Genomic DNA, 25,270 nt, shown 5'->3' with positions numbered 1-25,270 from the left:
CATAACTTTATCACTCTGGAGATTTAATTCAATTGCCATAATAGACTTTTTTTTTTTTTTTGCGGTACGCGGGCCTCTCACTGTTGTGGCCTCTCCCATTGCGGAGCACAGGCTCCGGAAGCGCAGGTTCAGCCGCCATGGCTCACGGGACCAGCCGCTCCGCGGCATGTGGGATCTTCCCGGACTGGGGCACGAACCTGTGTCCCCTGCATCAGCAGGTGGACTCTCAACCGCTGCGCCACCAGGGAAGCCCCATAATAGACTTTTTAAAAAACGCTAGACAATTTTTTAAGCTGTCTGATAAAAGATCTACATTAAGTTCAGATTTGAAAAAATTTCCTATTAACAATGACATTGTTTAGATATAAATTTCAACCATGTTTAAGAGTACTGTATAAGGAACCAAAACATACCTGGTTTTGGTAAGCAACTGGAGCATACTGCTTATAAATTGGAGCTAATTCTGTAGCCAAACTCTGTAAATTATCTTCAAGGTTTTTTTCCTATAGGAAGAGACAGTCCATAAAAGTTGTTTCATAATAACATATAAGATGAGTGATGAGTTTATTATATAATGTATGAAAATGAATTATACATCATTGCTGATGTGTGGTTGATGCATGGTTCATACTTACCCAGATAAAAGAGGTACCATAGAAAATGACATGGATTGTTTTCATAAAATCTAAACTATTAGTCACTGTTATGCTTGAATTTAGTCTTTTGAAATTAAAAGTCTATGTTATCAGCTAATGAGAAATCTAACTGGTGTTAGAGGTAAGTTGCAAAGCTGCTCATGTTGTTAAAAACAAGAACCATATTTCATATTTATTCAATAGTACAGGGCACTTGAAGTAAATCAAGACAATTTTCCTGCTAACAAGTGGAGACTTGGAAGAATTCTGACAGTGAAACAAGTTTCTACAACAGAGATGGGAGAGCAACACACATAAGGCACATACTGTGTTATCAGATCCTGTGTTAAGAGCTTCAAACGTAATAAGTAGGCAATGGGCTGTCTAAAACCAGTGTTTTCTTTTCTACACAGGAATGGCTATAAATTGAGGAAGATCTGATAGAACTGTGGAGAAGCCTTAACACCATTTCAAGATTCTAGATTCTAATGACAGTAGAAACATGTAAGATTTTTTCAAAGGAAAACCGTCATGACAAGAATATTAAAAATGTCACTGATGACAGCATGAGGTTCGAAGGAGAGAAAGCAGCCTTTGGCAACAATAGTTGGAAAACCATTGTGGTAGTTTTTCAGAGATGATTATATCCTAAACCAAGTCAGAGACTTGATAAATGATCAGTCACATCTAAGGAAGACAAGTGATGGAGAACTGACAGCAAGGATGAATGAAGGACTTAAGAAGGTTTGAAGGCTTCCGCCTCATTTGAGATTTGGTGGATGCCTAGAACTCAGGAAGGAAGCCTTCATGTGGACCAGGTCACCTCTGGTATGGAGCAGACTATTATAATAAAAACCAAAGCCAATATAGACATAGGAAGTTAATTCTTGAGTGCTTTTTAACAAGCCTCAGTCTTGGCAACTGCAAAGCATCAGTGATAATCCTTTTGGTTTCCTACTCATTTATGTTGGTGCTTTCATTGAAAAGGATATTCATGTATATATAGGATCTATATCTAGATTGCTCTGTTCCATTCATCTGTCTAATTATGTATTTGTTACTCAATGTAGCTTAATAAATATAGTCAGGGAGGTCAGACCCCTACTTTAAAAACACTTCCTAGCTATACTCACACATTAATTATAAATTTGAGGAAAACTTAGGAATTATTATTTAAATGCCTATTAAAAAGACTTTATTATATTTTATAACACTTGAAATATTGGGTGGGGTAATTGTGTTTTACTGCTAATAGAGTATTAAGAATCATTCAGTGTCACAAGTCAGACTGGGCAATTTGTCATCTTATGGAATATCTCATTTATTATGTGGAAATGAAATAAAGTAGGCAAATAGAAGCTAATTAAATGAAAAAACAGATGATTATTAGTATCATTTTTGAATGTAGGTTCTTTATTCATATTGTAAAAATCCTGACTTTCTAATGGTTTCATTAGAATGAATATGTCGGATAGAGATTTCTTATCAGATCTTTACCTAATGGGGCTCACACCTACATCCCTCTGCCCTTCTCACCCTGTACTTCATCTCTAGGACCATCTTCTCCACATCAATGCCTACAATTACCACCTGGACCACAGATCACCCCTTGAGCTTCAGGTTCTTATTAATGACCTGACAACCTCACTTGGATTTCTCTTAGGAATCTCCAAGCCAATGCATCCAAACTGAATTAATAATCTGCCTTCTATAAACCTGGTCCTGTTTCAGCATATCCTATGTCAAGGAATAGTACCTAATTAAAAAAAATCTTTCCAGAACAACCACTGCTTATCATTTCTTCTGTCACAGCCATATTCTAAGTCACTACTATTCCTTCCCTGGACTGTTCTCAAAGCTAGCCCATCTTGCTATACCAACTTTTGGCCAACTCCAATCCACAGAGCAGCCAGAGAGATCCCTTTTTAAAAAGAAAAGTTTAATTATATCACTCTCCGCCTTAAAAGTCTTCAATGATCTTCCAAAATTCTTGACATGGTTTACAAGGTCGCTTTATGCACCTCACTTTCCCTTGCCTGCTGTGCTTCACTGGCCTTTTGTCAGTTCCTGGAAAGAGGAATGCTTCTTCCTGTATTATAAACACTACATAAACATTACTCATTGTTAATAATAACCATAAGCAAAAACTGACCTTACATTCATTATATAACAGAGTTATTTGTTATAGAATAAAAAGTTAACAGTCATGTCAATATAAATAATATATTTGTATACTAACAGCTTTATCAGATACTTATTTGGAAAAAAAAATTTTAAGGGAGAATTCACATCTCATTATCAAGTGTTCTGACCTTTGAACATGGTATCTTCTCATTATCAGGTATTTTATATGTCTTTTTAGCAATTTTTATAGTTTTCTCCCTAAAGTTCTGATAAACTTCTTGTCAGATTTCTTCTAAGGTACTTTATCTGCAAAGGATAGTCCTCTGTCTAGAGTCATTTCCTTCTTTTATTACAGTAAATGGGAACTCTAGAAAAACCAAATAATTTTGACTGCCTCTTTAAAGGGATTATTTATTTATTCTGAGCTTTCCTTGTATGTTATATTCCTTGTATTATAGATACAATTAGATTAATTCCTGCTGTTTTATCGATTCCTATTTATCCTGTATCCTAATGATTTTTTAAATAAATTTTTTATTTATTTATGTATATATGTATGTATGTATGTATGTATGTATGTATGTATGTATGTATTGGCTGCGTCGGGTCTTCCTTGCTGCGCGAGGGCTTTCTCTAGTTGCGGTGAGTGGGGGCTACTCTTCGTTATGGTGCGCAGGCTCCTCACTGCGGTTGCTTCTTTTGTTGAGGAGCACGCACTCTAGGCACGCAGGCTTCAGTAGTTGTGGTGCGCGGGCTCAGTAGTTGTGGCTCGTGTGCTCTAGAGCACAGGCTCAGTAGTTGTGGCTCACGGGCTTAGCTGCTCCGCGGCATGTTGGATCTTCCCAGACCAGGGCTCGAACCCGTGTCTCCTGCATTGGCAGGCGGATTCTTAACCACTGCACTATCAGGGAAGCCCCTAATGATTTTTTAAACTAACCTTGCTGACTGATGAATGGATTTTTTTCCACCACTAGTTCAAATGTTATAAATTCTATTCATATTCATCTAAAAAATTTTTAAACATACACTTCTCAAATATGTTTTTCTGACAATATCTAGAGCAGTGTTTTCCAAGCTGTGGGTCATGACTCTTTAGTGGGCCATGAAATCAGTTTAGTAGGTCAAAACTAGCATTTAAAAGAGAAATAAAATTTCATAAAAAATATTTTACTCAATCATAGTGATCCTCAGCAATAACTATATAGGACATATTAACTTTTTAATATCTAAATATTATTTTTGCTACATATAATAAGGTGAAGTTTTGTTTTATTTATTTACTTGAATATATATATGCGTGTATAGTTGTTTGTACTATAAAATGTTTTTTACTCGTGGTCACAGCACAAAGTTTGAAAAACACTGATCTTGGAGTTAATCAGTATCTAAATCCTCCCAACTCCAAACAAAGCATAAAACATTACCACACTTAGTTTATATAGGTGCCCCACCCCCTCCCACTACCTACCCACCCCTGATTTGATAAGAATATTGAATTATACTTATTGTTATTTCAATTAAAAAAAATGTAAGTACTCAACTTATTTAAACTTAACAGTAAGGTTGACTAATTTCTTTGCTCACCATGGCCTCGTGTTCCGGACAGATTGGTTCCGGTTTCATATATCTTCTTTCTGGATTACGTCCTTTAGTAATTCTTTCATAGTAGTGCTGTGGGTAGTAAACTTACTGAGTCTTTGAAATGTTGGCAAATAGCTTTATTTATTCTTCCTACTTTGGCTGGGTATAAAATTCTAGATTTTTTTTTAACAGTGATTCTCTTTGGGGTTAGGGGAGAAGAAGGAGGGAGCCAGGGACAATTGGAATTTGGGTTGATAGTTAAAGACTTTACCTACATTATTTAGAATTTTAAACTATTTTCATATATATATATACATATAGTTACTATTTTGTCACTACTTGTTAATATTTAATTTTTTTACGATTAAAAAATTTTTTAAAGGAATGTACTTATATATTCATTGTAAAATTCATAAGTAAAAAGGACACTTACGTGTAAGGGAGAACTTGGATCAATTCTAAATCTTCTAGGACTTGGGCTTCTACCAAATTTGCAGCCATTGAAATACATACTCCAAGAACAGCCAAAAGAGAAGGAAGCTCCGCAAGTCTCTGGATCAATTCCTTGACATGTACAGGTACGACTGTAAGATGGTAATTGCAAGGGAATGAACTGATAAAGTAGGACAATACCTCAAATAGAACATTTCAGGTTCATATAACTATAGAAGTATAGATGGATAATGAAATGATTTTAACACATCTATTTTATTACTTATTTAAAGTAGTGTTATGTTAACAACACAAGGCTAACTGCACTTGAATATAACTAAATCTTCAATTGAAATGTTTGTTCAAGATTGTAAATACAAATAAAAGGCAACAAGCTATACAGATCTGATATATCCATAACTTGTTTGACTTGGAGATGTCCAAGGAAGGGAAATAAAGGGCCTGGATTTTTTTTTTTTTTTTTTTTTTTTTTTTTTTTTGCGGTACGCGGGCCTCTCACTGCTGTGGCCTCTCCCGTTGTGGAGCACAGGCTCCGGATGCACAGGCTTAGCGGCCATGGCTCACAGGCCCAGCCACTACGCGGCATGCGGGATCCTCCCGGACTGGGGCACGAACCCGTGTCCCCTGCATCGGCAGGCGGACTCTCAACCACTGCGCCACCAGGGAAGCCCAAGGGCCTGGATTTTAATCCAAGATTGGTTTCCTGTCAGAAGTGAAAATTAAAGCATCTCATTATCTCTTTGGACTTCATCCTTCCTTTGTAAAATGACATTGATATACTCCTGTGAGGACTGATTAAGGATAATATGTGTTGTATGTGAAATCACTTTGTCAATTTTAAAGAAAGCCTTTATAAATGTCATGAGAAAAAATTGAGGAGGAAGCTCGTTTCGTTCAGCGACTGAGTAATTTTATAACCTTGGGGGCATTTCTGAAACCCCAAAATGACTCTATACTAAGGATGACAATGATAAGAACATACACACAAAGATGTGAAACCAAAGAAGGAACGTACACCCTTGTGGTTCCTATTTGCATAATGCTTGAAACTTCTAATAGTACGGAATTAGTACTTATATGACTTAAAAATACAAACAGGGACGTCCCTGGTGGCGCAGTGGTTAAGAATCCCCCTGCCAATGCAGGGGACACGGGTTCAATCCCTGGTTCGGGAAGATCTCACATGCCGCGGAGCAACTAAGCCCGTGCGCCACAACTACTGAGCCTGCACTCTAGAGGCCGTGAGCCAAAACTACGGAGCCCACATGTCACAACTACTGAAGCCCGCGAGCCTAGAGCCTGTGCTCCACAACAAGAGAAGCCACTGCAATGAGAAGCCCATGCATTGCAACAAAGAGTAGCCCCTGCTCGCCACAACTAGAGAAAGCCCACACGCAGCAACGAAGACCCAGTGCAGACAAAAATAAATAAATAAAATAAAATTACTTAAATTAAAAAACACACGTTTTTAAAAAACAGTGAGTAAAAAGAATATAGAAATTTAGAGATCAAAACTGTAAGTATTTTTGGACTCCCCTGGTGGTCCAGTGGTAAAGAATCCACCTTACAATGCAGGGGATGTGGGTTTGATCCCTGGTCAGGGAACTAAGATCCCACATGCTGCGGGGCAGCTAAGCCCGGGTGCCACAACTACTGAGCTCACACACCTCAACTGGAGCCGGCGTGCCGCAAACTATAGAGCCCATGTGCTCTGGAACCTGCGCGCCACAACTACAGAAGAGAAGACCCACACGCCACAACTAGAGAGAAGCCTGAGAACCACAAGGAAGAGTCCGCGTGGCACAACGACAGATCCCGCACACCTCAAAGAAGATCCCACGTGCTGCAACTAATACCCGACACAGCCAAAAATAAATAAAATCTTTAAAAAAAAAAACTATAAGTATTTTTAGTTGTGAAAGTCAGGAAAATGCCTGATATATTTGAACGTAAAAAGGATCATTTAAGACACTATGAAGGAAAAAAAGGAAGGAGGAATAGTTCAAATATTCTAACTTCCACTAAGATGGAATATATGCTTTTAAAGGGGCAAAAGATTACAATAACTTGAAAAGGAAGAAAAATAGGATATAAATAGGATCAAAGAAGGTAAATTTGAAATTGCAGAATTTCAAAGAAGTTGCCAAACAAGTAGAAAAATGTAGTTTAACTCTTAACTGTGAGACCTAAAAGTTTCTGTTAAACAGTCAACATCACCAATGATGAGGCAAATAGACTTAAAATAGCTCGTAATATTATGGCCTGCCAATAATTCCTGAATTGAATTAAATCAGGAAGAAACAATCCTACAATCCAACATTGAGCAACAGTCTACAAAATTAGCCTGTCCTTTTCAAAAAGGAAATGCCACGAAACACAAAAAAAGACTCAGATAAAAGGATTAAGAGACCCAAAAGACAAAACAACTCCATCCATAAATCATGGGTAGGGGAAAATTAGTATGAAGTATTACTGGAGAATAGATAATATTTGAATTAGAGAATAGCATTTTATCTAAGTGAAACTTCCTGGTTTTGATAATTGTACTGGTGTTAAGTAAGAGAATGTCCTCATTCTTAGAAAACACCCTCTGAAGTATTATTTAGGGGGAAAAGTCATAAAGTTTGCAACTAGTTCACAAATTATTCTGAAAGAAAGTATAGAAAAGCAATAATGATAATAACATGTAAGCTTATGTGTATGTGTGACCATGTGTATAAGTGTATGTAACAAACCGTTAACATTTGTGGAATCTAGGTAAGGGGTATATAAGAGTTCACTGAAATATTCTTGCATCATTTCTGTAATTATAAAATTTTTTAAAAGTGATAGGCTGGATCTACATTGAGTGATATAGAATAAAACTATTTATGAATTCTTGGGAAAAATAAGTTTATATGTATATCATTTAGAACTGTTTCTATACAAGAGGTATTTTATTATTGTGAATCCACATAACAAAATAGAAACATTAAAATGATGTATACAACTAATATGTATAAAATAGATAAGTAATAAGAAACTGCTATATAATAAATAAAATAAAATTCAAAAAATAAGTGATGTATACATACTTGGGATTAGGAAGATTAACAAAAATATAATGAAATGACTTTAAACATAAAGGAATGTTCTGGAAGGTACACAAATAATCTTGTGTGGAGGTTAGAGAGTGAATGATATATATTTTGTTTATAATTTGTATAATGACATTTCTTTTAAAAAAGAAAGAACTTTATGAGGAAAACTACACAAAACACTCTTGAAGAACATAAAAGTAAACTTTAACAAATGGAAAGAAAAATCATATTATGGGACTGGAAGATTCAATATCATAACAATGTCAGTTTATTCTAAGTTAATTTAATGCAATCCCATTAAAAATACCATTAGATTTATCTTAAAACTAGACAAATTGATTATAAAGTTCATTTGGAAGCACAAACATAAAATAACAAAGAAAGCCTTGAAAAAGAGCAAAAATAGTGAGCTAGCCTTACCAAATATTAAAATATATTATAATGCCTCTATAACTTAAAAAATGTGGTACTAGTACGTGAAAAGACCAGACAGTGATACAGAATTCATATAAAAGAGAGGACTCCATTATATACAGTTTTTGTATAAGGTAGTATTTCAAATCAAGGGGAAAAGAAGTACTCTTTAGTAAGTAGTATTGGGATAAATGGAAAAAAGAATAGAAATGGATCTCCTCTTCCCACTTCTGTCCAGCATAAATTTGAAATGCATCAGAGATTTACGTTTTAAAAATTTCCAATTTCAACAATAAAAGAAAACATGGGTGAATTATTCTATAACTCACGTGAGAGAAAAATGTTCTTAAATACCGCTCAGAATTCAGACACAATAAGGGGAAAGATAGATACAATAAATTACATTAAAAAGAAAACGTGCAAAAGGTGACATAGCAGAAGTAAAAAGACAAATATCAAAGTGGCAAAAGCATTTGGAATTAAATCGCAAAGGGAGAGAAAAAATGAACACTCCTTTTGAAATAGGGGGTAGAATAATTAACAGATGGCTGACCATAAAAAAGGACAAAATAATGCTATTTGTAGCAACATGGATACAACCAGAGATTATCATACTAAGTGAAGTAAGACAGAAAGAGAAAGACAAATACCATATGATATCACTTACATATGGAATCTAAAGTACGACACAAATGAATAAACCTACAAAACAAAAACAGACTCACAAATATAGAGAACAGACTTGTGGTTGCCAAGGGGTGGGGGAGTGAAGAACTGGGAGTTTGGGATTCGCAGACGCAAACTGTTATGATATAGGATAGATAAACAACAAGGTCCTCCTGCATAGCACAGGGAACTATATTCAATATCCTGTGATAAACCATAAATGGAAAAGAATATGTATATATATACATATATATATAACTGAGTCACTTTGCTGTACAGCAGAAATTAAAAACAACATTGTAAATCAATTATACGTCAACAAAATTTAAATAAAAAATAAACAAATGGCAAATGCTCTTAACCATATGAAAAAATACTCATTCATAATATGAAAAATTCAAATCAACGTAAACTGATGACATTTATCCTCTATTAGATGGGCAAAAACTCAAGTTTGACAACATTGGAAAACTGTAGAAAAACAGATATTCTCTTACAGTGCTATAGGAAATGCAAAATTGTACAATTCCTTATGGAGGAGCTGTTCCTTTATAGAAAAACCTCTCTCCTCCAGACTCCAGGGGTGAGAAGGATCAGGTACCAAAGAGAGAAGCAAGAAAAGAATATTCTAAAGGAGAATATCCTAAAATGGTCTTAACCCACTATGAAACCAAGTCTCTCGTTAAAGAAATGTTCACTCTTTAGTTGCACAATACCTAAAATTCTGTTCTCCCATATAACATATGTAGTTGGTAGTTAATTTAACATGATATAATAGACTGAATGGCAAAACAGTACAAAACAGATTTGATTACTTTTCATTGAGAGTGCATCTTCGGTCTGTGGGATGACCATTGTATGACTTTAGACTTTCCGTAAGCTGCGAGTACAATTTGTCAGCCATTGGAAGAGGGATGCCGTCCCATACCATGATGAGCACCACCATCACAGCTGTTGGACAGTGGTGGCCTGCACGCTGTCGAACGAGACAAAGAACTTTCTCTTCATCGCTGCTTCTTCTTAAAACCTGCCAAAGCAGAATGCATACATTTATGGAAAAAAAGAAACCTAACGTTGAATGCAGTGGATATTGTTTTTAAAGCTCTGCATCATTACATTCTAGCTTTTAAAAAATTACTATTTCTTAAAGGGTTGAAGCCTATAGGACCTTCAGGTATTAGACTAGCTGCCTCCATACAACTCATCACAGGGTATCCAAGGTTACTTGACTAACAAACAACAGGCAGAAATCTGTGGAAACAGTCTGTGTTTTATCTCACTGTTGATACAGTATTGCAAAACAGACAACAGAAGATCCCATGGGAAAGAGCCTAATTAACTCATCTGCTCTTCCATAATTGCCACAACAGGACAAATCTAGCTAGATAGAAATAACCTAGTACTCCCAGCATTAAAAATAAACTCTGAGCGCTGTATATAGCATCTGAGGAAAGTTATTGATGTTTTCCTTGGGCAAATGGTTTTGCCATACAGAATAACTAATACATAAAGCAATACTCCTGCAATTCCTGTGATTTCTTTCCATGCTATCACAGGGATTTATCATACCCAACTTATCATAAGATTAAGGTGGTCTACCTGACATGGAGAATGCAAATTACAACAATTCATTTTGAATATTTATCCTTTCATCTTACACTGCATCATAACCATGAGTTGCTAAAAAAGGATTCCTAAGTATTTAAAATACTGCCCGGTGGTCCTAGTGTTTATCCTAGTGTTTATTTTTTTAAATTACATTAAAATATTGACATCATGTAAAACCATCCAACTATGTTTAAAAGTCCCTCCATATATCACAAATTTACAGTGAGACTGATCACATTAATCAGTAAATGATGACACTGCCCACCCCTGTGACGAGAATGGAGCACCCAATAGCATAATTAATATTCTATTTTTGTTGCTATAATATTACAAATACTTGAGATGAAACTTCTTAAGATGTTAGTTACCCAATATCACTTTCTTCTGTCACTCCAGATGGTTAACAATCATTGCTACCAAGGCATCCCTTGAGTAGAGTTGGCTTTAGGACCTTCCCCCTAAACACAATTACGTATATTAAAATTTTTTTCTATATTTATATGTCCTTTAACAGCCAAATAAGAATACATTTGCTTTCAAATAAGCTCAAACGCAAAATGATATATTGTAGCAAACAAAATTACACCAGATAATCTTCATGTTGTCACACCAACAAAGTTATAGTGATCCAGTCTTTGTGTGGGAAATGCTAAAATGCTTTGTATTCATTGTATTTGTGCCTTTGTCAGATCTTGCATATTTCCTTCAGTGAATAATGGAAAATTAAACATAATGAGTCTTTAAATTCAGATATAGGTTTAATAAGCTGCTTAAGTATTGCTATGATATGGATATTTATGTCCACCCCCAATTCATAAAATAAATCCTAAATCCCAACAATGGTATTAATAGGTGGGGCCTTTGGGAGGTGATTAGGTCATGAGGGGAAGCTCTCATGAGTGGGATTAGTGTTCTTATAAAAGAGACCCCACAGAGCTATGCAGCCCCTTTTACCATGTGAAGACACAAAGAGAGGAGGGATCACCAATCATGCTGGCACCCTGATCTTCAAGTTCCAAACCCCAGAACTGTGAGATATAAATTTCTGTTGTTTATAAGCCACCCAGTCTGATATTTTCTCATAGCAGTCTAAAAGGAGTAAGACAAGTATTAAACCTGTATAAGACCTTTGAAAACTATAAAAATATTATTAAAAGAAATTAAAGAAGACCTAAACAAATGAAGAGAGATACCATTTTCATGAAAGAGTAATTATTATAATGACGTCAATTTCCCCGAAATTGGTTTCCAGATTTGATACAATTCCAATCAAAACCCTACCAGAGGGACTTCCCTGGTGGCACAGTGGTTTAAGAAACCACCTGCCAATGCAGGGGATACAGCATCGATCCCTGGTCCGGGAAGATCCCACATGCCGCAGAGCAACTAAGCTGGTGCACCACAGCTACTGAGCCCACGCGTCTAGAGCCCGTGCTCCGCAACAAGAGAAGCCACAGCAATGAGTAGCCCCCGCTCACTGCAACTAGAGAAAGCCCGCGCAGCAACAAAGACCCAACACAGCCAAAAATAAATAAATAAATAAATTCATATATATATATATATATATATATATAAATATAAAACTCTACCAGAATTAGTTTTGTTTGGGGGTGGAATTGACAAACTTGTTGCAAAGTTTATATGGAAATGCAAAGGACCAAGAAGTGACAAGGAACAAAGACAGAGAAAGTGATTTACCAGGTATCAAGATCTACTGTAAAGTTATAGTTATTAAGATACTCTAGTATTAGTGCAGTGACAGATAAGGAAATCAATGGAACAAAACAGATCCATATAAATATGGTCACCTGACGTATGACGAAGTTGACACTGCAGTGAAATGCAAAAATCAGTCTTTCAATAAATGGTACTGGATAGACATCCATATGGGAAAAAAAAAAAGAATCTTGATGCCTACTTCACACGAGTGACAAGTTATATTTTAGATCTAACTATGAAAGATAATCATTAAGTTTTTAGAAGAAAACACCTTCAAGACCTGGAATAGGTATAATATTTTAAAATAGATTACCAAATTTAATAATCCTAAAGGAAAAAGTTAAGAAGCTGGAATATATTAAAATTAAGAACTTCCGTTTATCAAAAGCATTAACTAACAAAAGATTAAGTATAAAGGCAATCAATACAGTGGGAGACATAGCTGCAATATATATAATCGACAAATTATTCTTACCCAAAATATATAAAGAACCGCCTCAAATGAGTAATAAAAGCAAAGTAGAAAACTGGCTGAAAAAATTAAATAGGCTCAACACAAGACAATATCCAAACAGATGTTGAGCATACGAAAATATGCTCAACATTATTAGTCATCTAGCAAAGTAAAAAAACTTAAAAGCACTACATATGTGGGTGGGGTTATAAAACGGTGTAACTGCCATGGAAAACAGTATGAAGTTCCTCAAAAAATTAAAAATAGAACTACCATATGACCAAGCAATCCCACTTCTGAATATTTATACAAAAGAATTGAAAGTAAGGTCTGAAACAGATATTTGCAAACCCATGTTCATTGAATCACACAAAGGAATATTATTCAGACTTAAAAAGTAAGGAGGGCTTCCCTGGTGGCGCAGTGATTGAGAGTCCGCCTGCCGATGCAGGGGGCACGGGTTCGTGCCCCGGTCCAGGAAGATCCCACATGCCGCAGAGAGGCTGGGCCCGTGAGCCATGGCCGCTGAGCCTGCACGTCCGGAGCCTGTGCTCCGCAACGGGAGAGGCCACAACAGTGAGAGGCCCGCGTACCGCAAAAAAAAAAAAAAAAGTAAGGAAATCCTGTCATGTGGCAAATGGATGAACCTTGAGGACATAATTCAAAGTGAAATAAGCCCGTCATAAAAAGACAAACACTTTATGATTTTACTTACAAATCATATTCAAAGTCATAGAAACATAAAGTTGAATGGTGTTAGGGGCTAGGGTCATAGAAAAATAGGGAGTTGGTTTAAGGGGTATAGGGTTTCGGATTTGCAACATGAAAATGTTCTGGAGATCTGTTTCACAACAATGTGAATATACATAAAACTACTGAACTGTACACTTAAAAATGGTTAAGATGGTAAATTTTACATTATGTGTTATTTTACCACAATAAAAAAGAGAGGAAAATCTTCTTAAAAAAAGCACTACAGACCCAGGAGATTGTCTAAAATGGAAAAGATAGAAAATGTCAAGTGTTGATAAGAACGTAGAGCAACTGGAACACTGGTACATTACTCATATGAGAACGTAAAAAAATGATAACCACTTTGGAAAACTATGTGTTAGTATCAACCAAAGCTGCACATATGCATATCCCGCCCCCTCAGCAATTCCACTTCTAGGTATATAACAAACAGAAATGTATCCTTATATTTCCTAAAGATAACACCACTATTGATGACGACCCAAAACTGGTAAAAACCCAAATGTTAACCACCAGAAGAATGGCTCAATGAGATGAGAATGATCTACAGTTACAAGCAACATGGCTTAATCTCACAATTATAATGCCGTGAGGAAGACGACAGAAGACATATGCAGAAGAATACATATTAGAAGACTGCATTTACATAAAGTTCAAATCAGGCAAGATTAATCAATAATGTTAGAAGGCAGGAGAGTGGTTACTCTTTAGGGAGTAGCTAGTGACTGGGAGGGTGCAAGAGTACTCCTGTAATATTGACTGCTGGTTACACCAGTGTGTACACTTCAGAAAAATTCTGTGACCTTAGGGATTTCTGAAGTCTTCTGCATGTATATCACACTAAAATTAAAAGTGTACCTTAACCTAAATTTAAAACAAAAAACAGAAACTGCTTAGTCATTTACTGGCTCAGGACATTGTAGCAATTTTATTAACCTTTCTATAGTAGCACAGGCCTCGGATCTAATAAATATTACCCACTATTTTATGTCTCTTTATTACTGCATACTTGGCTTCTGAGCACAGAACTCAGCTTATGGGAGGCTCTCATCAAATATTTGTTGAACGAACCCACAAAAACCCAATGTGGTTGCATTTTATGAAAATTTCAAAACCAAGTGATACTATTAATAAGACGGAAACTCTCATTTCAGAAACAGATTTTAAGTGATACAAATAGTCTAAATTTAAAAACTTTTGGAGATAACCACACTTTTTTGGTAACTGGAACAAGTATTGATTGGTAAGCTATTGAAGCTGGGGCCTCATGACAGACTCACTTTATAAATTTATTTGTTTTATTTTATTTTTGGCTGCATTGGGTCTTCATTGCTGAGCGCTTACTTTCTCTACTTGCGGCGAGTTGGGGCTACTCTTCATTGCGGTGCGTGGGCTTCTCATTGCAGTGGCTTCTCTTCGTTTCGGAGCACGGGATCTAGGCACACCGGCTCCGTAGCTGTGGCTCACGGGCTCTAGAGCGCATGAACGGGCTTAGTTGCTCTGCGGCACGTGGGATCTTCCTGGACCAGGGCCCTGCATTGGCAGGCGGATTCTTAACCACTGTGCCACCAGGGAAGCCCGACACTCACTTTAGATGGTAAATGATGCACCCAAACATCTGAGTAATGTAATGATCATGACTACTATCCTGTCACTTTTTAATATTTTTTCTTATATTACATGTTATGCAATTGTTATATCTGTGAAACATCACACATTCTTTTAGGACTTGTGCTAAAATCATAACCCAAATTGAATAATGTTGGAATGAAGAATGTTTAAAATAAATGGCTGTTGTAAATACCATCCACTTGTCTTTTTTTTTTTAATATGTATTTATTTATTTGGTTGCATCAGGTCTTAGTGGCAGGTGGGCTCCTTAGTTGCGGCCCACCAGCTTCTTAGTTGTGGCAGGTGGGCTCCTTAGTTTCACCTCGCATGTGGGATCTAGTTCCTGACCAAGGATCAAACCCAGGCCCCCAGCATTGGGAGTATGGAGTCTTAACCACTGTGCCACCAGGAAAGTCCCACCATCCACTTGTCTTTTGATATCAGCTTTATTGAAACATAATTTAAATATCACGAAATTCATCCTTTCAAAGTATGCAATTCAATGGTTATTTGTACATTCAGAGTTGGCCAACCATTACCACCAATATATAATTTTAGAACATTTTCCTTCTCTGAAAAGAACCTCATTAGCCCTCATGCCAAATTTCTCTCTTTTCTTGGCCACCATTACTCTACTTTGTATTTCTGTAAGTTTTGCTTGTTTGGGACAGAGGATATCCTCTAACATGTGACCTTTTGTTTCTGGCTTCTTTTACTTAGCATAATGTTCATTCATGTTTATAGTATTTATCAGTACTTCCTTTTTTATTGCCAAATAATATTCCATTGCATGGATATTCAACTTTATGTTTATCCATTCATTGGTTGCCATTTGGATTGTTTCAAATTTTGCTATTATGATTGATGCTGCTATCAACATTCATGTAACAAGTTTTTATATAGACACATTTTCATTTCTCTTGGGTATATACCTAGGAGTGAAATTGCCTGGCCATATGGAACTGTGCGTCTTCCAACTTTGCTCTTCTTTCTCAAGATTATTCTGGCTACTCTAACATATTTTACTGTTAACTTAAGATAGGACACTCACACACTTAGAGATGATGCTGAGAATGTAAACAGCAGCTGAAATCAAAATGACCAGTGATTGGAGATTGGTATGCTCTGAGAATTTATTCCCGTACTTAGTATTTATCCCTGTGACCACTACATTTCAATACTTTGTATCACAGAGAAAACTGAAGTAGGATTTCCACAGGAAAAGCCATTCTCATTAATTAATGTATTAGATACAACTTTTCTGATTAAAATTTGTATTTAAAATCCATTGTATTACTATCACTATTTCTCTCCTGAGTTTAAACCGTGCATTTTCTATTTTCTCTAAATTATCATCAAAATTATTTGAGCAAAAGAGTTCTGGGTAGCTATTAAAGCTGTGTCTAATCAAATCCTCCTATAATTTCTAGAGAAATTAACATCAAAAGCAACTATCAAGGAAAAAAAATACTTCTGCAAACTAATTTGGAGAAGGAAATGAAGACCTTATGCTCTCAATTTTGAAAAGTAGCTGATAATAAACAGTAAGTTTCTAAAGAGCCTAATCAAACATAAGCTTTTGCACAGCAAAGGAAACCATAAATAAGATGAAAAGACAATATACAGAATAGAAGATATTTGCAAACAATGTGACCAACAAGGGATTAACCTCCAAAATATACAAACAGCTCATACAGCTCAATAACAACAACAAAAAACCCCAAACATGCCAATCACAAAATGCACAGAAGAGCTAAAGACATTTCTCCAAAATGGAATACAGATGGCCAACAGGCACATGAAAAGATGCTCAACTTTGCAAATTATTAAAGAAATACAAATCAAAACTACAATGAGGTACCACTTCACACCAGTCAGAATAGCCATCATTAAAAAGTCTATAAATAATAAATGATGGAGACAGTGTAGAAAAAAGGAACCCACCTACACTGTTGGTGGGAATGTAAATTGGTGCAGCCACTATGAAAAACAGTATGGAACTTCCTCAGAAAACTAATAGAGTTGCCATATGATCTAGCAATCCCACTCCTGGGCATATAACCAGACAAAACTATAATTCAAAGAGATACATGCACCCCTATGTTCATAGCAGCACTGTTTACAATAGCCAAGACATGGAAACGACTTAAATGTCCATTGACAGATGAATGGATAAAAAAGATGTGAGACACACACACACACACACACACACACACACACACACACAATGGAATACTACTCAGCCATTAAAAAGAATGAAACAATGCCATTTGCAGCAACATGGATGGACGTAAAGATTACCATACCATGTGAAGTAAGTCAGAAAGAGAAAGACAAATACCATATGATATCACTTATATGTGGAATCTAAAACATGACACAAATGAACTTATTTACAAAACAGAAACAGACTCACAGACTTAAATAGACATAAACTCAAATACATAGAGAACAGATTTGTGGTTGTCAAGGGGGAGAGAGGGTGGAGGAGGGATGGATTGGGAGTTTGGGATTAGGAGAAACAAAAGATGGAAACTATTACATATAGAATAGATAAACAAGGTCCTACTATGTAGCACAGGGAACTATATTCAATATCTTGTAATAAACCATAATGGAAAAGAATCTGAAAATATATATATATGTATATATGTATGTATAACTGAATCATTTTGCTGTATACCCAAAACTAACACAACATTACACATCAACTATACTTCAATAAAATAAATTAAAAAAGAAAAGATACACGTCCAAGAGCTGAAAAATAAAATAATTTAAAAAATAATGAACTTCCCTGGTGGTCCAGTGCATAAGACTCTGTGCTCTCACTGCAGGGGCTCCGAGTCTGATCCCTGGTTGGGGAACTAGATCCCACATGCATGCCGCAACTAAGAGTCCACCTGCCACAACTAAGGATTCTGCATGCTGCAACTAAAGATCCCTGTGCTACAACTAAGACCCAGCACAGCCAAAATAAATAAATATTTTAAAAATAAATACATAAATAAAGTAAAAAAAATAAAAACAGGCCACTGTCAGAAACAATGTAAGAGCAACAAGTAAATCTTTGTATAACCTGAGGAATGAACAATGGGGGAATATCTCTCTTTTCGGTTATACTCAATCTGTGCGGCAATGAATATTCAATGTGTATTGTTTTAGATGTCAGAAATAAATTGATGATATAAATTAAGTATATGAATTTAGATAAAGCAATTAGTAGCCAGGTCCAAAATACTGTCGGGTTAGCAAGACGTTATTCTGCCTAAACATGATATGCTGCAAATTATAATTACCTGGGAAGCTGATCAAATAATACCATAAGTGAAAACCAAAATTGAACGTAAAGGGTCATTTCCATTAATGCAGAAAATATCAGCAATGCATTTTTCTACTGTGATATTGTTAGGGGCGAATATAAGACACTTGTGAGAGGTTTGTATGACTAAGGGGGCAAAGTAGGGTCATACTCTTTTCTGTTTGGAGAGAGTGGAAAGGCTTCACGGAGGAGACCCTTCTTAAAAGACTGAAAAAGAGTTTGCCACCAGAAAAAAGATAGTACAAAGGCAATTCTAATATTCTTGGAAAACCAGCCTACAAGGCAAGGGTGTTATTTAAGGAAGAATTCCGCCAATTGTATCCATACCAGATGGCTTCTGTGATTATAAGACTCCATTTATTAAATTATTATACATAATTGGTTCTATTTCTGGGATCTCTGACATAAATATAATGCTTGGTCTGTTTTCAAGATGTAGCTCAAAGGTCAACACCTCCCCAAAGTCCTTCCTGGAACCTCGTCTCCAAAAGTTACTCTTGGTTCCTCCCTCTTTGTTCCCTCTACATGCCATTTTCAAGGGGCAAGTGATAGGGGAGTAGTAACTAGCACATGGATAACACGAGGTATGGCCATGCCTTCTTCACCTAGGAAGACATATTATAGACAGGCTGCTGACTTGAGTTACTGAGGAGTGATCTTTTGGGGAAAGCTATGTTACTGAGAAGGAGTGTAATCAACAGTTTGAACAGCTGAAGAAAGGTTTTGAGGATCTAGACTTTCTTTGGCAGTTAAGGTATTAGTGATCATTGTGATAGTACTTTCAGAGAAGTGGAGACGAAAGATCAGTCTGATGATCATTAGTAAAAGATTTCTTAGCATTTCTATGATGGAGTCCCCTTGTCCTGGGTTATAAATTGTTTTGCCTTAACAGCCTCTTTATGTATAGCTCTGAAAAGTACATCGTAAACTATTTCTGTTACCCTGGTCTCGATGGGACAACCTATTTAAATTCCCCACAGGGAGATCTTAAGGCACGATAGACCAGGATCAAGAGCGATAACCTGGGATATTCTAAATAAACTCTGGTGGTCTAGTGGGTTTAGGGCCATTTTTTGTTGTTGTTGCGTTACGCGGGCCTCTCACTCTTGTGGCCTCTCCCGTGGCGGAGCACAGGTTCCGGACGCGCAGGCTCAGCAGCCATGGCTCACGGGCCCAGCTGCTCTGCGGCATATGGGATCTTCTCGGACCGGGGCACGAACCCGTGTCCCCTGCATTGGCAGGCGGACTCTCAACCACTGCGCCACCAGGGAAGCCCCTAGGGCCATTTTTTACTAAGGATATAAAAACTGGTGGAGAGAGAAGAAACAAAGTACTCTTGCAATTTATAAGGAGGTAACTGTAGGTAACAATATTTTTATATTCTTAGGGCACAGAAAGAAGGGTCTCAAAGACCAAGAGCAGTTTCCACTATAGCAGGCAAACTCAGCTTCTAGCCATAGTATATTTATATAGGTAACAGAAAAAGTAAAGTAGCCTTTTAATTCCCCTGCCTCCAAAATCCAGAGAAAATTAGATATATACATTCTTGCTTTGCACAAAACAAAAAAATATTCATAATGTCAATGAATGGTATACTGACATTTAATTATCTTCCACTATAATCACTAATTTCCCTTACTGGTATATAGACTTTGTAATTGTTATTTTGGAAACACAGCATTTTGTTTGTTGGATCAGAATTACTGCTACATTTGCTGGTACCTGCAGATATTTGAACATACAAAGGCTAATCAAACTATTACTTCTGAAAACTAGAATTAAAGGTGAGAATTTAGATCAAATAGACAATGTGATAAAAAAAATAAAAAGAAACAAGTGGTATTATAATTGGAAGACAATTATTTTTTATACAAAATTCTTTCTAGAAAATTCAAGAGAATCAAAGAAAACTCTACTGGATTTTTAAAGAGAGTGAAACAGGTGGCTCTTTATAACTGTTGAGGACTCAACAGCTTTAATATATACCAGCAATAACCAAATAGAAGTTTGGTTTACAGCTTAAATTAAACATAGCTGTAAGGATTATCTTAAGGGAAATGCATGTAAATAAATCTTAATTAAGCTGTTCCTAGATGGAAGGTTAGACATTAAAAGATTTTAATTCTAGCCACTAATCTACTCCCCATTCTAAGATATATTTAGCTTGTTTCTAAAATTCATATGAAAGATTAAATGAACATTAAGTCATGAAAAAGATTTTTTAAACAACGGAGAGGGAAATGTCCTTCTAAATTTAAAATGTTTCTACAAAACCATAGCAAAAAATGCAGTACCAGCCGAGCAATGGTCTAACCTAGTGGGTCAGTGAACAATGTCAACAAAAATGGACATGTACATGGGACTTCCCTGGTGGTGCAGTAGTTAAGACTCCAAGCTCCCAATGCAGGGGACCCAGGTTCGATCCCTGGTCAGGGAACTAGATCCCAAATGCATGCCACAACTAAGGAGCCCGCTTGCCACAACTAAGACCGGGTGCAAGCAGATAAATAAATAAATATTTAGGGGGGGAGAAAAAAAAGGACATGTGGAAAATGAAGTGGATTTTTTTTTTTTTGGCTGCGTTGGGTTTTCGTTGCTGCTTGTGGGCTTTCTCTAGTTGCAGTGAGCAGGGGCTACTCTGCTGCGGTGTGCGGGACTCTCGTCGTGGCCTCTCGCTGTGGTGGCTTCTTTGGTTGTGGAGCACCGGCTCGTGGTGTGTGGGCTCAGTAGTCGTAGTACACAGGCTTAGTTGCTCCACGGCATGTGGGATCTTCCTGGACCAGGGCTCGAACCCGTGTCCCCTGCATTGGCAGGTGGATTCTTAACCACGGTGCCACCAGGTAAGTCCCAAGATATTGACTTTTTACTTACTAGGTAAACAATGACAAAATAAATTTCACCAGTAGATTAATTTTTTATAGTAAAAATGTTTTTAACAACAAGAAAAAGATTTATTCTTTACTAAGTATTATAAATTAAGAATTTGGGAAGAATCCAGCCTTTTTCAGCCTTTTTTGACATTAAGCAATTTCTTTGAAGCCTTTTTTATAATTTCTAATACTGCATTCAAACAACCCATGAAGAATTGAGCTATATATTCTATTTCAGTATGCAAAGAGAATCAAAAACTCTTGAGTAGCCTGTGCTCGAAAACAATCCTATGTTCATTTAATCAAACTTTCTTCAAATTTAGGAAGTTGTAGAATAAAGAGTTTTTACCAGAAGTTTTACTGACTGTCACTCTTCTGCTTAACATGCTTCAGCAGTTGTCCATAATTTTTAATTGCAATTTTTAACATCCTAGCTCTTAGTTTGGGTATACCCCAAATTGCTAATCATCATCTCATAGGGTAAAACTAAGATAAATTTTGAAAATAATAGACTTTTAAAATTTAATTTTAATTTAATATGGAACTTTAATTTTCTGACTGGATACTTCAAATTAACACTGAATTTAATTTTAGTTTAAAATTTAATAATTGTATAAACATTATAGAACTATGTTACTTTAAAAAAAGAGCAAATAAAATAATTGTTGTAATACAATCTTAGCTCTAAAGATGCAGCAGTGACTAGGGTCCTACATCAGCTCCAATAAAAATCTGGGCTCCACAGAAGGACTTGGTTAGAGTCACAGCTAGGAGCAACGTTTATGTCAAGTGTCGGGTATATTACCAAAGAGAGATCACTTTTGAGCTTATCCATACCCATGTGAGAGAAAAGCGGGGTTAAATTTTCAACACAAATGATGGTGGCCACCCCCCCGCGAACAAAACCAAAATCATCCATTTAAATCTGCCTGTATATTATAGTTAATGAACTTCATCCTTTGGGGGTGGTGGTGGTGATGATTAGGTGCATCTGGGGAGGTGGTGATAATTTATTTCTTGATCTGGATGGTTTGACTTTGTAAAACTTCAATGTGCTACACAGTTGTGAGTTGTGTACTTTGTGTATATTATAGCTCAATAAAAAGTTTCCTTAAAAAATGAACTCTATGGGACTTCCCTGGTGGCCCAGAGGTTAAGAATCCGCCTGCCACTGCAGGGGACACGAGTTTAAGCCCTGATCCGGGAAGATCCCACATGCCGCGGAGCAAATAAGCCCATGCGCCACAACTACTAAGCCTGCACTCTAGAGTCTGAGAGCCACAACTACTGAAGCCCATGCACCTAGAGCCCGTGCTCTGCAACAAGAGAAGCCACTGAAATGAGAAGCCCGCTCACCACAACTAGAGAAATCCCACACGCAGCCAAAAAAAAGAGAACTCTATAAGCAAGCAAGCTAACATAAAAGTAGTTCTAATGGTACATTAGTGAACAGTAGGATTAAGTGAAGAAAAATGTTTTATAACAAAAGAAAAGCAAGAACAGTGAGAAATGTAAGTCAGTTTAACATCAACTGATAGCATCAACCTCTTGGCTTTTGCCTAATTTTGATCACTGAAGTATAAAATGTTTTTTTCACATTAGCAAGATTTTGTAGACAGCAAACAAGTAGCCCAGGACACCAACTACCCCTTTATTATGTTGACATGGTAATGCACAAAGAGGTGCCTGATTTGGGCACAGAAATAAGCAGTACCATGGTACAGGGTGAAGACAACCAAGGCAGATACTAGGCAGAAACTTGGAACAAAGGAATAAAAAAAGGGAAGTCTTTGAAGATTATATAAGTGTGTAAATCCAGGTTAGATAGTTTTAAAACTTTTAGATACTTCAGCTTGCTTTACACCTCACCCCAGAAACTCTGGTCACATCACACCCAAATAGGCAATAAAACATTCACTTGTACATACTCATTGCCACACCTGCTCTATTGACTAATAAACAATCCTACGTAGGGGAACCCATGAACTGGTGGCCTGGTGTGAATTGCTCAGCACTGGAGCCATCTGGGGAAGGCTTGCGGTTTGAATTCTTCTCCCAACTCAAAGGCTCAGTTGGGGCGGGGCGGGGGGGTGGGGTGGGTGGGTAGTATAGGGAGTTAATAGAGCCTACTGTATCCAAGAAACTACATCACCCTTTCCACCAAGATCTACTGAATAACAAGGTAACTACTCCCTGACCAGATCCAAAGTGACAGCAGAGAAGAGTCACAAATGTCTGTCAAAGGCTAACAATTAAGGAGGAGTGTTAATGACCACCTGGCAAAGAAACATTTCCAAGATTAAAACAGTGTTAAGAACAAAGGCAAAACATTGTGAAACTGGCCTAGAAAGTTGTGCTACCCAGTTATAATTTGTTTTTAGGCTTTCTGTGTGTGACCTAACCCTAACACCTCCCTTCAAGAAAAGGAGGCAAGAGCAGCATGATTAAAGTAAGATAGAGGGACTTCCCTCGTGGCACAGTGGTTAAGAATCCGCCTGCCAATGCAGGCAACACAGATTCGATCCCTGGTCCGGGAAGATCCCACATGCCGCGGAGCAACTAAGCCCGTGCGCCACAACTACTGAAGCCTGTGCGCCTAGAGCCCATGCTCCACAACAAGAGAAGCCACCGCAATGAGAAGCCCACACACCACAACAAAGAGTAACCCCCACTCACCGCAACTAGAGAAAAGCCCATGCACAGCAACGAAGACCCAACGCAGCCAAAAATAAATTAATTAATTAATTTTTTAAAAAGTAGGATAGAATTCAACCACTATTTCTACACATAAGTCTGCACACAGAGATGAGAAAATGTACATAAAATCACAAGATGCTTGATTTACGTTAATGTTTAATATCAAATACAGGACAAATGTAAACTATGCAAGATGATGAAAAGTAAGTTTGGAGCAATACAATCTACCAGATGAAGGTTTATTAGATTCCTTAGTTTAAAATGATTTACCTTCATTTCCTCTCTCTCCTTTTTCTTCATTCCTCTATTAAGTATCCATATAAGACTCTTTTTTCTTTTTTAAATGGAGAGCTCAGCTTTTTTTTTTTTTTAAATAAACTTATTTATTTTTGGCTGCGTTGTGTCTTTATTGCTGCACGCAGGCTTCTCATTTTGGTGGCTTCTCTTGTTGCAGAGCATGGGCTCTAGGTGCACAGGCTTCAGTAGTTGTGGCACATGGGCTCAGTAGATGTGGCTCGCAAACTCTAGAGCGCAGGCTCAGTAGTTGTGGCGCACGGGCTTAGTTGCTCCGCGGAATGTGGGATCTTCCCAGACCAGAGATTGAACCTGTGTCCCCTGCCTTGGCAGGCGGATTCTTAAACCACTGCGCCACTAGGGAAGTCCCTCCATATAAGACTTGATTGTGCTAGTGTCATTCAAAATAATAAAGTCCTAAAAACAATGTAGACTATAGAGAAACCTAACCATTTACTCTATTTTTTATTTAATCTCGAGAGCTCAAATTTGGGTTGGACAACCTTAGCAGACTATTAGTTCTAATACTTAAAATGGCCCATGTCTCAGGAAAGAGCTAATAATGTATACCAGAGCAATACTATTTCAAGATATAAATTCCAATTGAAAATATTCAATAACAGTCTTATTTAAGCTCTATATTCATTTACTCAACAGAAATTTATTGAGTCCTGAATATGTGCTGGGCATTGCTCCAGGCACAAGCAACATAACTTGGAAATTTTGCAACAAATAAACTTCGATTAACATTATGATTTTTCTAACACATATAATCATTTATGAGGCCTATTTTTTTCACAGATACACAGAATTAATTCTTGGTTTTGATATCAAGATTATTCTTTTGCCGGACTTCCCTGGGGGTCCCGTGGCTAACACTGCGCTCCCAATGCAGCGGGCCTGGGTTCGATCCCTGGTCAAGGAAGTAGATCCCACACGCTGTAACTAAAGATCCCGCATAAATAAATAAACAAACAAACATATAAAAA

General features: G+C 36.9%; 1 protein-coding gene across 1 annotated transcript in view; it reads right to left on the bottom strand.

The window, feature by feature from the left end:
• The window catches only part of TET1 (tet methylcytosine dioxygenase 1), a 133,069-nt gene that overhangs the window by 18,558 nt on the left and 89,241 nt on the right, over positions 1-25,270 (bottom strand). Inside the window, exons 6-9 of the mRNA XM_022590733.2 lie at positions 9,769-9,980; positions 4,774-4,924; positions 4,344-4,430; positions 414-503 (exon numbers count right to left, since the gene is read on the bottom strand). Of these exons, the coding sequence (XP_022446441.2) occupies positions 414-503; positions 4,344-4,430; positions 4,774-4,924; positions 9,769-9,980 (540 nt within the window). The remainder of the gene's footprint in view (positions 1-413; positions 504-4,343; positions 4,431-4,773; positions 4,925-9,768; positions 9,981-25,270) is intronic.

This window comes from Delphinapterus leucas, chromosome 16, assembly GCF_059928025.1.
Source record: "Delphinapterus leucas isolate spDelLeu-1000000601 "Yukka" chromosome 16, BTC_Dleu_Yukka2, whole genome shotgun sequence".
Taxonomy (NCBI): domain Eukaryota; kingdom Metazoa; phylum Chordata; class Mammalia; order Artiodactyla; family Monodontidae; genus Delphinapterus; species Delphinapterus leucas.
This window is presented reverse-complemented; position numbering and strand designations above follow the sequence as displayed.